Raw genomic sequence first — 14,971 nt, forward strand, 5'->3', positions numbered from 1 at the left:
AGCAGTGGGAAGCCACAGAAATTCTCAGGCAGGAGGGGATGTTGGGGATAATAGGATTTTTGGAAGATAACCTTGAGACACTGTGTATTATAGAATGGAACGTCGGGGAGGCTTGTTGGGCTCCTGAGAAGGAAAATATAAAATGGTATTTAATCTCTCTTAGCATATTTATTGGCAAGTCCTGGCATTAGGTTGTGGCCCTATGGGGAAAGAGAGAGCCTGGAAAGGCGAGCTATTTTGAGAGTTAAGAAACTAAAAAGGTGATAGAGTTCAATTTCTGTTTGTTGGGTTGAATGAGTGGCTGACTCCAAGTTTCTGCTGTTTCTGCCTCCTGGAAATGGCCTGGAATTTCTACCCTTCATGAGATGTCTAAGTCCAGAAAAAGGTCAGAATTGACTAGGAAGTTGAAGATTTTCTTGGGGAAGTGGCATTCAATGGGGCATTAGAAGACGAGATGGTGCTCCCACCCCTCCTTCAGTAACTCCCTCACTGGTCTCCTTGGCTTTATCTTTCTCCCTCCTAATCCATTCCTATGACTGACAACAGAATCTTTTTTAAAAGCAAGTTGGCTCACACCATTTTCTGCTTAAAACCCTTTAATGGTTTTCTGTCATTCATGGAATAATTGTGTCTTTCAATAAATATAAAAATTTCATATACTCCATTATTTGAGGTTTTACAATAAATATTATGCCTAAAAACTATCAATTTTGATCATATGCCTTCTCAAACTACACATTCCCTTCTGGCAATTCTGCCTATGTTCCCCCAGGTGAAATTCACAGCTATATTATACTAAATTGATTGTTCTCTGTATGCACAGCGTTCCCCTGCCAGCCCCCAGCTTGTTTTTATTCATGCTATTGCCTTGGCTTGGAATACTCTTTACCACTGTTCTCTGCCTGACTGGCTGATTACTTTTCATCCTTCAGCTCAAGCATCACCTCTGACAGGAAGCCTTACCTGAACTCTCTGCTTTCCTGGGACAGACTCCCTGAGCAGCATCTCATGCTCATCTCAACACTGTACCATATGGTGTTTTTCTCTTTCACTCAGCTTACTGGAAGCAGAGTGCCATTTCAGTCAAATTAGGGTTAACAGGGTCCTGATGGAAAGGGAGGGTCCTGTATATTCAAGGTAGGGAAAACAACATGAACAAGCAGAATTGGGGATCTGTACTCAGAACAGTTTAGGACTAGAGGGTTTGGTCTGGGAGTCAACAGTATCTAGAAAGTTTGGGGTTGACCATGCTTCATAGTTGCCAAAATTCCATCTGGCAAATGTAGAAACTGAAACTCAGATGAGCAACCTCCCCCAAATTACTCAGTTATGGAGAAGGCAGGCTCTTAGTAACAAGTCCTATGCCTTCTTCCACCCTATCTTAGAAAGAGGGAAGACTGAAGTTGGGTGACCTTGTTCTTCCAATTTTGACACATAATCCTCTGATGCTGCTGCTACTTCCTGCCTGGATGAGCAGTAAGATGACCAAGACTCTAGCTTATCCTCTAACTTGAGGCTGGCAACAGTGCTTTGGCCCCTCACTGAGGAGGGTGGCCGCTGGTGACAAAGAGAACCCAGCACACCATTCCTGTGAGGTCTCTGAAATCCCTCCTCTTTCCTGTTGCCTTTCTACCAGGCGACACAGTTCCCCATGCCCCAGACAAGAATCTTCTCTATCCAAATCCTGCCTAACACCAAGATTAAGATTTGCAGAGCTGGAGGAGGTCATTTCACCAGTAGATGCCAAATCCAGACAGCCTCACCCCAGACCCACAGAAACTGAATCTCCAGTATGAAGATTTCTTGATTGGTTCAAACTCCTTTCACAGTGACCAGATAGTAAGCAGCCTGCCCTGGGTCACACAGGGTGGTGGTGAATTTGGAATTGAGGATCCTGATATCCCTGCATAGGCTCTTCTCAGGACACGATTCTCAATGCCACATTTTGCCACATTTTACACAAGTGCTCAATAAACATCTGTCGGGTCATTTTCTAACACGGTGAGGGAAAAAAACGTGAGTTTTGGAGTCAGACATCCTGCTGTGGAAGACCATCAGTAAGCTTCAGTCACCTTCACTGCAAAATAGGACTAATAACTATATCCCAGGGTTGCCAGTGAGGATTAAATGAGATATCCTAAGTAAAACCCCTAGCCCAAGGCCTGCTGCAGAAAAGGCACTTAATAAATGGCAGCAGTTATCAGTGAGAAGTGGTAGAACCGAGTGATAAGAACAGAGAGTCTGGAAACAGGTGGCCCCACCACTTATGATGTGTGATGCTGGAAGGTTCCTTTGCCTGTTTCCTCATCAGTAGGATGAGGATGTTGCTGAGGATGAAATGAATCAATATACATAGAACACTAAACAGTTTCTGGCACAAGGAAATGAGCATGATGTAGCTCTAATAATTTATTCTATCCCTTGCCCTGGCCCTAAGTACAGTAATCAAGTTCAGTCTGGAAAAGCATGTCAGAGAGAGAGAGAGAAGAAACCCCCCCCAAAAACTTCACATTAATTCATTAAGAGGATATAGGTGTAGCCACTAAAAACAGCCTATAGAAACTATGGAAAAGCCATCCTAACAAATTTATCAGGCCCCTTTGAATTGTTGTCCCCTTTCTTTTCTGGTCACTGTATTTCTGATCATCTGTTTCTGGTGTATGAACTGTGTCTCTTTTGAGGGCAAGGATCCTGTCCTCTTCCCAACTCAGGCACAAAGTTGGGTACCAGGGAAGTGCTGAGTTAATGGGAGGGAGAGACAGAGAATATGAAGAGAAGGCGGCACTCCTAGACCCCACCACCCCACAACAACCACCACCACCACCAAAAAAGAAGAATGCCAAGCAAAGCAATTGCCAAGATAAATCACTTTTATCTCTATAGGAAACGGAGGATCTAAAAAAAATATAAATTACATTAGTAACACAACATAAGAAAAAAAACAGGAAAAAAAACAGAGAAGTTTGTATGATGCTATTCTAACCTGTTTATAAAAAGGTCCTGCATCAGAAATTCACAATACTACCCACTTCTAAAAATATATTTAGACATGTACAGAAGCGGTGGGCTTGTTTTTAAATTGTTCGCTTTTTTTGTAAAAATATATTAAAGGTGAATAGAAATCCTCTCTCCCTGCCCCCTATCCAAACCCCAGCTCTGTGCTGGGGGATTGGAGACCAAAGGAAACTCTTTCACCATGTTCCAAACCTTGCTTGGTTACTACCACTCCCAACCCCTCCCTAACTCACTTCACTTAGAACCTGAAACATTAAAAAAAAAACACACACACACAAAAAAAAAAAAAACACACTAGCCTCTTTGGAAAAGCATAACTCTGAGGGTAAACCTGCTTTTCATTCAAAACACAAAACAACAAACAGGAGGCTCTGAGAGCCCAATTAAACTAAATGGAAACCCAGTCAACTGGAGGTTGGGCTTCAGCTCCACAGAAACTTCTAACAAAGCAAGAGAGGGGAAAGAGGCCCGGAACCAGGGGGATTTGCTAGCAGTTAGCTGCCTTTGAAAGATCAAGGGGTGGGGGTGTGTTAAAGGGATGAAGGGCGAGAATCCTGGTCTTGGTTACAGCAGTCAGGGCCTAGTCAGGCAGTTATCTATACAGGGACACAGGCTGCCCCCTTCCCCTCCCCCTCACTACCCTCTGCTGCCTTGAAATCCCCAAGAAAATCCAAACTGGGCAGTAACAGAGGGGAGGGGAGTAGGGACCTCATGTGCTAGGGGGGAGGTAGCCAGGCTTTTTGCCTTTGGTGTGACTAGATGAAGGACTGCATGGCCCCTAGGGTCCCCAAGATAGAAAAAGCAAATAGGGCCAAGGGACCCCCTGATTCCAAGGAAGAAGAGATGTGGGGCTGCAAGGAAAGACATACTGGAGACAAATACAACAAGGGAAGCCTCACATACTCCCTGTGGCCTGCATGGTAGCTGTTAAGTTCCCAGAAGCACTGGGCAAACTGGGGTGAGGTTGGAGTCAGGGGTAGAAGGCAAGGATGCACTCCACTTGGGCAGTCCAAAATGAAGAGAGGCAGGCATTTGCCATCCAGTCCATGTTGCCAGGGTGGTAAGAGAGGCCAAGGAGGAAGGAGCTGGGGGTGGGAGATTGGGTGAAAGGTGGGCACTGTCTGGACAGCAGACATGTCCACAAAGGGAAGAGGGGAAGGGGAGAATCAGATGATCTGCCCCTTTACAGATGGGTGGGGTATCCCCTCTCCTAGGCTTGGGCTCCCAGTGGCCCATGTGTACTCTGAGCATTGACATGACATCCGGAAGCACAAAGGCCCAGGAGTGAAGATGTGAGTTCTGAGGTCTTCTCCATACCAAAATCTCACATGGAAAAAGAAGCATGGAGGCTCCTGATGGAGAACCCAGGGATGAGCTGTCCAGTCACATCCTCTCCAGAAGGTCCAGACTGTGTTCTGTAGTACAGATGAAGGGAACAGGATGTAGGGACAGGGTTATCTGCTTCAGTGGCAGGTGCCTTCAGACCTTTAAGGAGATGGTTTTTCAGCTGCTGGGTCCCAGCCATAGCCATGTGGATAATGTTTTGCAGGTCCTCAAAAATTCAGGCAAATCCCTGGAGCTCACCCTGGGACAGGGGCCCTTCATCTGTAGTCTCCCAAAAGTAGCTACTTCCAATGGACTACAAAGTCATGGTCAGAGACTTGGGCATTGGTCCTCTGCCCACCTTGAGAAGTGACAGGAATCTCTCTTCTTCCCAAGGATGAGTGAAGCCCATGGACTTCCTAGGACGCCTCTGGAAATGGCCCACAATGGGGCAGTAAGAAGACTCTGGGCTCTCATTCTTATTTCTGTGAAGCATTTGGCAAGAAGATACGGAGGCCAGATCCCTTTCTCAGGAAAAGTCTGGAGTGGGGCATGTCCACTGGGCAGGGGGGAGGAAGGGGAAGGAAGAATGGGCAGAGGTGGGCAGGCTTCTGGACTCAGGGCTGGAGTTGCAGAAGGTTCAGTACTGGGCCTTCTGCTTCATGATCAGGGAAATACCAAGGGGCTCAGGCTTTCCTTTTCCTGCCTTCCAGCTCTAGATGGGGATGAGAATATAGGGCAGACAAGGCCAGGGAAAGGAAAATGGGTTGGAAAAGCAGAAAAGAGGGTTCCAGTCAGCTGGAAACCTCTCCCATTCACCTCTCACTCAGAGGTATGGAGAAGGAAGGCAGGATGCTCTAGTGGAAGTAGGGGAGGAAGCTGGGGGAGTCAGTGAAGGGACTGTGGGGGAGTCCATGCTTTGGTCAGTTCCAAGAAAGCAGGACAATGCGCCTCAGCACCTTGTCTGGGGCAGATAGGATCCAGGAGTGCCCCGAGAGTTGACAATGGAGAAGGCAATGGGGGTGAAGGGGTGAGAGGCAGGTCACAGGGGTCTCACAGAAGTAATTTGCCATTTCTGTGGATTTTCAGGATACGGCCGAGTCTCTGCTTGGCTGTGGCCAGGCCCTTCTTTGGGCGCTTTCCTGTGAGGGAAGGGAGAGGTAAGCAAAGGCTATGGCAAAGGCTCCAGCAGCAACTTTAGCACTGTCTGTCTGTCCTTGGGCCATGACCCCCCACCTGTTCATGTGCCTGCCCACAGCCTCCCTGTCATTATGCCTGGCTCCAGACCCATCATGGGCAAGAAGCCCTCCTTAACTACTTCCATCCAGCACCACATACCTCGGCTCTTCATCATATGAACCTCCTGCAGCAGCTAGACTCCCTGGCTAGTCTGTCTTGTTCCTTTTCCCCACTGATTTCTTTGGTCCCAATTATTTTTATTCCTAAATTCTGCAGGGAGGTGATTATGCCTCTTCATCCTCTTATCCAGCCCACCAGGACTGGATAAGGGCCTGGTTAGTAATTATAGCTCAGCAACCCTGAAGTTGTAAGCCCTAGGGCTAGTTTCATTAGAAACCCCCATTCTCATCACCCAACGCCATACTAAATTTACTATCCATGCGTACTCTATGGACTGGGCTTTGAGGGCCAAAGTGAGGAAAGGGAGGATGAGTCCTCCTCATCTCTCTTCCTCTTCCTCCACTGAATCACTTCCCATGTCTCATGTGACCTCCTCCATATTCATCAACTTATCCCTTCCTTTCCATTCCCTCTGTCAGAACCTCAGCCTCGACCTTTGTATGCACCTCCTCCCTAGACTTCCTTACCTTTAGCCTACCCTCCATTCTGGCCACCAGAAGGGTCTTTTTAAACCCACATCTGAGCTTATCTCTGCTTAATACCAGTCAGTGTCTCTTCATAGCCTATGAGAGATCAAGTCCACGCATCTTTGGTTGGCTCTCAGGATCCCTCCAAGGTGTTCTCACCTACCAGAGTGCTTAGGCTTTGAAGTCAGTGGCCTTAAAACCCTTCTTAGTTCTACAGCCACGTGGCAGTCATACCTTGTCCTGCTTGGTTGCTCTGGGAGCCAACTGAAGGGCGCCGCTGGGTCAAGAAGACACCAGGGGCCATAGGTGTGGTGCTGCGGTTTGCCTGGGCCACGCCAAAGGCATTGGGACGAGCAGTATACTCGTGGTCAGCAAGACTTCCTGAGAGAGCCTCTTGTTTAGTCTCAGGAGGAGGCAGGAGTGAGGAGGAGGTGAGAAGCTGGGGTGCAGTGGCCAGAGTTGGGGCTGGTGCTGCCATGTTGAGGTTGAACTCCTGAGGGTGAGGCTGTTCTACCTCCTTCGACAAAGGCTTCTTCTTGATGTATTTCTTCTTTTGGGCTTTCTGTAGCTCCTGAAACAAACCAAGTGGGAAGGAAGACTTTAAGAGTGGAGAAAAGAGAAGAGAATTTCCCAGAAAGGAAACTAGACACTGGTCAGTGTGGTTCTGCAACCTGCCCCCACCCATCTAGTCTGGATTATGTACACACAACACACAGGCCTGCCAATATCTGAGGTCATCTCTTTGGTACTATCCATCGTTAAGTCATTATTGCCACTACTCAGTGCCGTGGAAACAGAAGGGTAAATGAGTTCAGTGACTTGGGTTTTGGTCACAGAGACCTGGGCCACTTATGAAGTTGCCATGGACATTTCTAATAATAGCTAAATTTATGCCAGCAACTGAGGCACTTTATATACTTTATCTCATTTAATCCTCAGAGCAGCCCACAGAAGGAAAACCTCTCAGTTCACAGATGAGCTGAGGAGCAGGAATATTAAATAACTTGAGCCCAAAGCCTCAAGCTGAGAGCTGTTGGATCCAGGATTCAGCCACGTCTATCTGAACACCCATCCTGCACACTTCTCAAAATGGGACATCTGAGAGTGAAAGAGTAGTAGCTTTAGAATGAAATAAACTTGGGTTCAAGTCTAGGCCTGTGTTCCCTAAGCTGGATGACCTTGTTCAAGTTACTAACCTTTATGAATCTCAATTCCTTCATATGTAAAATGGACAATATATCTGTTCTTCAGGGTTCTAAGAGTAAATAAAATTCTGACATAAAAACATGTAGCACATAGTAGGACTCAATAAGTGGTAAACTATTGTTCTATCTTCATCACTTACAATGGTTTCTCTTCCTCTTGCTGGTCTTTTTCTTTTAACAGAGGACTTGACAATCTTCTGGGTCACTGGGTCTTAAAAACCTCAATTTTGGAAGGGAGGGATAAATAAGGAATTGTAGCACTTCTCCCAGTATCTTGGTTTCAGCCATCCATTGCTCTGTGGATCTAATACCCACTGTGTAGTGGATACCTGTGTAGTGGGCATCTGGTGCCCTGAGAACTTGGAAAAGTGGTGCTGAGAGCATGTGAATGACTTCTGAAATGCTATATGGCCACACAGATCAACTCAGTGATTATATTTGTTTGCTTTCTCTTGGCCTACTCCTGCCTTCAGAAGATGTGACAGGCCTGTGGCTACTATAGAAATTTCTGAGGGACAATAATAATAATATTAGTAATACATGCCAAGCACTGTTCTATAATTTAACTCATTTAATGCTCATAAGAAGTAAGAGAGGAAAGAATTATAATCCCATTTTTAGGAGAAGACACTGTGGCTGAGAGGTTAAGTCATTTTCCTTTTTCCCAAGGTTACAGGACCAGTAAGTGGTCAACTGGGATTCAGACCCAAGCCATCTGGCTTCACAATCTCTCTTCTCAACCACACTGCTATTCCACCCATACCAGGAACTGCACTTGGGCTCCCATTGCTCTCATCCAAATCCAGAAAGTATCTCTTCACACCTAGATTAGATAGCCTAAATTTCTCTACCTTTTCTGCCAATCTTCTTCTCATACAATTAATTCATCCAGATTTCCCCATGGAAGATAAGACTGTCTTATGATGGAGCCACTTTCACTTTGCCAATTCCTTTGCTCAAAAAGCCATTAACAGGTCCCTACCCAAGTTCAAACTTCCTGCTGATATTCATAATCTTCCATGGTCTGGCCACTTTATACCTAGCCAACCCATAATGATAATGATGAAAGGCTAACATGCCTATAGTACTTACTCTGGTGGCAAGTGCTATTCTCAAAGAGCTTCTACATATATTTACCTCATGTGATCCTCAAAGACGATGAGGAAACTAAGGCACAGAGAAATTAAGTAACTTGTTTAAGTGGTAGAGTGAGGCTTCTAAACTCAAGCAGGCTGGCTCCAGAATCTATTTTGTAGCTTCTCTTTATCTTAACCCATTCTTCGACATGAAGCCTTCAATCCAGAAAGATCTGCTCATCCATTTATCCATTCACTCATTCTTTCACTCACCCAATACTGACTAAACACATGCTTAGCATAGTGGGGATACCAAGTTCAACTAGATATAGCTCCACCCTTGAGGCATTTAGCATTTAATAAGTACCATGAGAGAATGCTATGGAAGCACAGAAAGCCACTGAAATAAATTAGTGGTAGGTGGTATGAAGGGGTGTTAGGTAAGGTATCTGAGAAGGCATGATTCCCAATGGGTACAGGGAACAGCTTGTGCAAAGGCACAGAGACATGAGACAATCTGATATATTGAGTGAACTCTGAGTATCATGGTACAATAGTATGGCTGCCGTGCAATACACAATAAAGGGCATGTGCATGAGAGGCTGGCAGAAGGTAAGGAAGGAAAGGTGACCAAATCAAGAGGGCCTTGTGTGTTGTACCAAGGAGTTCCTTTTTCCTGGAATGCCTCTCTGTCTCCTTTAAAAGCTTAGCCTGCAAAACACCTCCCCAATTTCAAAACCTCTCTGTTGAAATAATCCCCGATCAGCTCAAACAGAAGTGAGATACTTAGGAGGCATTAAAAGTAGTTTTCACAACTTTATCTGTTTATTTAGAGCAGTAGAACCCCTTTTTTTCCAAATTACATCTTATATGACTCCAAGATATACATATCAGAGAGAAGTTCTCGTCAAAGAAAGGTCGGCCTGTGTGGTCTCTGCTGGCTCTCAATAATAGCCTCCAAGACATCTCTAAGCAACTCTAGAGCTCCACAGAACATATTAAAAACAGCATTCTATGCAATTTTGTTTAAATAGGATATGATTACTAAATTACATGAACACTTAACAAGTTCATCTTATTTAAATTGTAAGTAACATGAAATTGGAAGTTAGAGAATATAAGTTTGAATCTTGTCTCCTCCATTTACTGGCTGTATTATCCTGGACTAGTCATTTAAAGAGCCTCATTTTCTTCACCTGTAAAATGATGAAAATATCACCTATTCAATAGGGCTATTCAGCAGACTACATGAGACATTGTACACAAAGGCACCTAACATAAAGCAGATGCTTAATAAAATGCTCTAAGCCATAGGATGTGGCAGGAGGAGCTAAGGGATGTTGATAAGGAGAGAACCAGAAGATTCACCTCCAATTGCTCCCAGCGTTGCTGAGCATGTTATACACACTAAAGAACTTTACAAACTATAACATGCTAAGAGGTCAACTTTATTTTAGTGAAGTGACTCTTTAGGACAAAAATTAGTGGGTGAAGTTTCCTTGGGAAGCAGTAAGCAGTAATCAAGACAATAGTATTTGGTAGAGAGGACAAGAAAAGCCTCTCCCCAGAAATCAAATTCCAATACTGGAGGGTGGTTGAGAACTTGAGGTACTCAACTGAGTCACTTCCTTGGGGCTAAATCTGAAGGAAGACAAATGCTTTCACAAATGCTCTCAGTACTGGTCCTTCCCATCCGAGAGGATTTTACATAACTAGAAGGCAAGTGGTATCAGCAAGGGCTTTTCTCTGGTCCTTATTTTCCTTTCATCCTAAATCATGTCAACTATGGGAGACTTGTGGAAGTAGCTTGACATTGAGCTGGATGTGAAGGACATAGGAGGGGGCTAGAATACTACCATGGATAAAGACCAAAGGTTACCCACTCCTCAGTGAGACAACAAGGGAATCCTATTAGTCTGAAGGTCTGAGGTTTGAGGCTCAAAGTCAAACTGGGATCAGGAGCAGGGCCACTGCCTGGATATGAGCACCGACCTGCTGGGCCAGCTTTGCAGCTGCTGCAGCCAATCCTGTCTCAATGGAAGCTACCCGGGTCCCCTCACGCACAGGACGGTCCTGCTTTGGTAGAGTTGGGGTCACACGGGCTGCAGAGGAAACAGGATAAGGACATTTATCTGTATGCCAACCATATACCTTACCTCTGAGCTCTCCAAAGGTGGTCTCATGGTCTTCGTGCTTCTAGCTTTTTACAAAGCCAGATTTTGCTTCCTGTCAGGTATGAAGCTAGTTCATATATGCCCAAAGTATGCAAAGCACACACTAATTAAAGAATAAACATTCACCTCCCTGAGCTGGCATTTAAGGTTGTCCATGTTCTGCTCCTGGCCTACCTCCCTCCCTGACCTTATTTCTACACCCATATTTTCACTTCTCCAGACAGAATGGTTTCCTTATTATACCTCCAGAATATGCACAGCTCATCCTCTCTCCCTGTGCCTTCATTCTCACCATCCACACTGCCTTAAAGGACCTTCTTTCCTTTTGTCTGCCTTTTCAAAACGTGCCCATCCTCCAAAGATAAGTTGAAATCAACCTTCTACACAAAACCTCTAGGACCTCTCTAGCTTACATTAGCTTCTCCTCTCCCTGAACTTTTCATATGTACAAGTCACTTAATACATAGCAAATACCAATTGTCTCATTCCCTAATGTTATAGTGTTATTTTGTCTACTAACAAGGCTATGAGTTCCTGAAGAAGATCGCCATCTTTTCTGACTCTTTTAATAATGCAGTAACAATCTTGAATCAAAGAATAGTTACCCATCCTACATTTTACATAGGAAGTGTATTTCAGGATAACCAGACAGCCCCTGATGATAAGGGAAAAGCTCAGTTTTACAGAAGAATGCCAGCTAGTAACTGTAAAAGGAATGACAGAATTAGAAAAGCAAAGGTTTGTAGGCCCTAATGAAACAACTGATTCTAGGGAATTGGATACTCACACAGTACCCAAGTATTGCCTTACAGATTACTTGCTAATCTCAAGAAGAAAAAATTAACTTTACAATGGTGAGATGAGGAATTAACCCCCTTAACTAATTATTAACCTCATTGTCACTAATCGTGAGACAGCCAACTTCATGCACCTCCCGATGCAATGCAATGGGAAATTCACAGCATCACCTGGGAAATAATTTTGCCAAAGATATAAAATCAAGTAAGCAGTTCATATTACTTCTGGTTTCCAGGAAACACAGAGATAAAAGAGCAAGTTAAATGATACCATGAGAAAACAATCAGACACTCAGCAAAATAACTGGTCTGGTTTCATTAAAAAGACAATGTCACAAGGAAGCAAACAAATCTAGAAGGTAGGATATGCTACAGGACAATTATACTGGCTTTTACAACAAATCAGTAGCATAAAACAAAAAGAGGGGACTATTCTAGATTAAGAGAGACTCAAAAGGCATGGCCGCTAAATGCAATATGGATCCTGTTTAGAACCTGACTTAAAACAAATCCACTGTAAAAATACTTTTGCTTATACAATTGGGGAAATTTGATCATATACTTACTATTAGGTAACATAAAGGAATTACCAAATTACTGATTTTGTTATGTGGTAACAGAATTGTGGTTATATGAGAAAATGTCCATTTTTTTAAGAGATCATAGTGAAGTAGATGGGGTGGGGAGAATGACACAATAACTGGGATTTGCTTTAAACTATTGATAATTTTGAAAAAAAGAAGAAAGTGATAGATGAATCAAATAGCTGTTGATTTTCAGTGGTGGTCATATGGGAATTCATTGTACTACTGATTCTAATTAAAGAAAAAAGTCAATGTCACAGAAAAAAGGAGATAGTAGAGGACTGACCTAGATTTAAAGATTCCTTGGTTGTCTGCTATTGTTACTATCATAAAGGAGACTCTGTATAAACAGTAAGCAGATCTAGAATAAGCAGTTCAGGAGGCTTAAGTCCTTTCTTTAAACATTAGACGTTTTATTTGTTTAAAAAAAGATCTGAAGCAAATCCAGCAAAAATGTTAAAGCACAATTTCTGGTCATGGATTCTTGGGTTTATTTTATATATTGTTCTCTATAGTTTTGTACATGTAGTGGTTTTAAAACCAGACCCCTAATTCTTTGATACTTTCCTATTGATAAGTAGGGTCTATGTTCCCTCCAGGTGAATTTGAGCAGGCTTACTTGTAGACCACAGAATGTGGTGAAAATGACACTGCATGAATTCTGAGGCTAGATCAGAAAAGACAATTTCAGTTTCTGCATTGTTTGCTGGAACACTCACTTAAGAGCCCTGAGCAGCCACTTAAGAAGTCTGATCGCCCTGAGACAACCAGGCAGTGACGAAGTTTGCTCGATGGAAGAGGCCAAATGTCAGCACTCTGTTTGATACTTCATGAGTACTCCCAGCCCAGGCACCAGAAATGTGAGCTAATGAGACTTCACATGATTCAAATTCTTGGTCATCAAGTGACCCACCCCCATCCCAAGTCTTCAAATTTTCCCAGCTGAGGCCCCAGACATGGAATGGAGACAAGCTGTCCCCACAGTGACTTTTCCAAATTTCCTAACTTGTATTAATACATGAACGTGTTGTGGTTTTAAGCTGGAAAAAAAACCTCTAAAGACATTTTTGGGGGACAGTTGAGAAAATTTTATTATGGTCTGAGTATTAGATCTTAGGGAATTATTAACTGTTAATGCAACAAAGGAAGTGTGGTTACAGAGGAGGGTGTCCTGACTTCTAAGAGATACTGACGTATTACGGGGTAAAACACCATGTTACAATGGCTGTACACTATAGCAAAAACTTTAGATATAGATAAATGGATAAAGCAAATCTAGCAAAATATTACAACTGCAGGACCTCAGTATGGAGAATATGGGTGTTTATGTACTATCCTTCTGTATTTATGTATGTTTGAAAATTATCAAAATAGAAAATGTTAAATAATGAATGAGACTAAGAGACTATAATAACCAAATGAAATGTGCAGTCCTTGAATAGGTCCTGGTTTGAATAAACAAATTATAAAAGATGTATCTGGTATAACTGGGAGAAATTTGAATAAGGATTGGTATTAAATGATATTAGAAAGTAAATGTTACTTTACTTAGGTGTCATATAATGGTACTATTGAGACAGGGACCGTGGATATAGTCAGAGTAGGGTGAGGGCCTCTGGAGGGGGCAGGGTGGGATATTTGCAGTCAGAGCAATGTAACTACATGCAAGGAAACCCCCCTGCTAAAACTCTGTGTTAAACATTGAGCTCTAGAATCATTCTTCAGTGAAATCAGTTAATGTTCCCCAGATAAAGAAGAGTAGCACATGTTTTATTATGCTAACCATTTATAATCACGTGTAAGGTTCACTTTAGCATACTAAAAGGCCCAGGCCTATGTGCTGTCTTTCCTCCTTCAGATCTGATGAAGTAATTTTGCAAACTGGACAACTAATTTAGCATAACAACACAGTATAACCAGGCATAAACAACACAGTAAAAGGCAAGAAAGATTCCACCTTAAAGATAAGATTGCATTTTAATACCCAAGAAGTTAAGACGTTAGAAATTCTTAACTTACTCTTTAGCAAACAATACCTCAGCCCACCTTGGGAGCTGAGCAGGTAGCCTTGTTTCATATGCTCCCAGATCAAGATGCTGGTATCGGAGAAATCATCAGAGGAAGTTGCTTGTGTTAAGTTAATTCTAAATATTCAGGGACCACTTAACAAGTCCACACCCCTAAGTTTTTTTCATGTTCTCGAAAAATCCTCAACTGCCTATAAAACCCCCTAGACAACGCACCACTACAGGCTCTCTTGTCCCCTCCTGGCGTGAGCCGGGAGCTCTGTCCTTTCACTTTATCTCTAAATAAAAGCCTGTACCTTGCTCTCCTACCTTGACTGTTTGTGAAGCTCATTCTTCGGCTCTGCAAACAAGAACCCCAGCATCATTATGGTTATAGAAGAAAATGTCATTTTCATAGAGATACATACTAAACTATGTAGTATGTCATGATAGATGATATCAGCAAAAATGGCAGAGTTAAGGACCTCTAAAAATTCACTCCTGAATTAAAACAACAAAAACACTGGACAATGGTAACAAAAAATTGTCATAATGAACTTTTTTGGAACTCTGGAAATTAACCAAAGGCTTAAGCAACCTGGATAACATTTATTTAAGAAAAAGAGCTGAATCTCAGTAAGAACAGTGAACTTTCTGTAATTTCTACTTGCTCTAGACCCATCTAATTCTCCCTAACTCAGTAGTAGCCTTGAAAAATAACAGTCCACATCCCCAGTAATGTAGAGAGCAGAAAGGAGCTGGAGCTTCCTTTTAAGGCCTAGTGCTTAAAGCTTTGCCCTGGGGTCATTAAAAATATTTAAAGGCAAGTGGTTAATGTCACAGCTGCTTAAGGTGATGTTAACAGTTGTGGCAAACAATAGACTAACCCTAAAGCTTCAAAGGGAAAACTGAAGAGATATCCATTGGGGATTAGAAAAGCTCCTACATATTTCTGGGAATCTAGA

The 14,971-nt window shown here is 43.1% G+C and overlaps 1 protein-coding gene across 5 annotated transcripts in view; it reads right to left on the minus strand.

The window, feature by feature from the left end:
* Nucleotides 1-2,852: 2,852 nt before the first annotated feature.
* Nucleotides 2,853-14,971, minus strand: part of PHF8 (PHD finger protein 8) — a 177,439-nt gene continuing 165,320 nt past the window's right edge. For all 5 annotated transcript variants that reach the window (XM_036930848.2, XM_057495987.1, XM_057495986.1 and 2 more), the window contains 3 exons: nucleotides 10,438-10,547; nucleotides 6,399-6,735; nucleotides 2,853-5,480 (listed from right to left, as the gene is read on the minus strand). In XM_036930848.2, coding sequence (XP_036786743.2) covers nucleotides 5,392-5,480; nucleotides 6,399-6,735; nucleotides 10,438-10,547 — 536 coding nt within the window. In that variant the 3' untranslated portion in view covers nucleotides 2,853-5,391. The remainder of the gene's footprint in view (nucleotides 5,481-6,398; nucleotides 6,736-10,437; nucleotides 10,548-14,971) is intronic.

This window comes from Manis pentadactyla, chromosome X, assembly GCF_030020395.1.
Source record: "Manis pentadactyla isolate mManPen7 chromosome X, mManPen7.hap1, whole genome shotgun sequence".
NCBI classification, from domain to species: Eukaryota; Metazoa; Chordata; class Mammalia; order Pholidota; family Manidae; genus Manis; species Manis pentadactyla.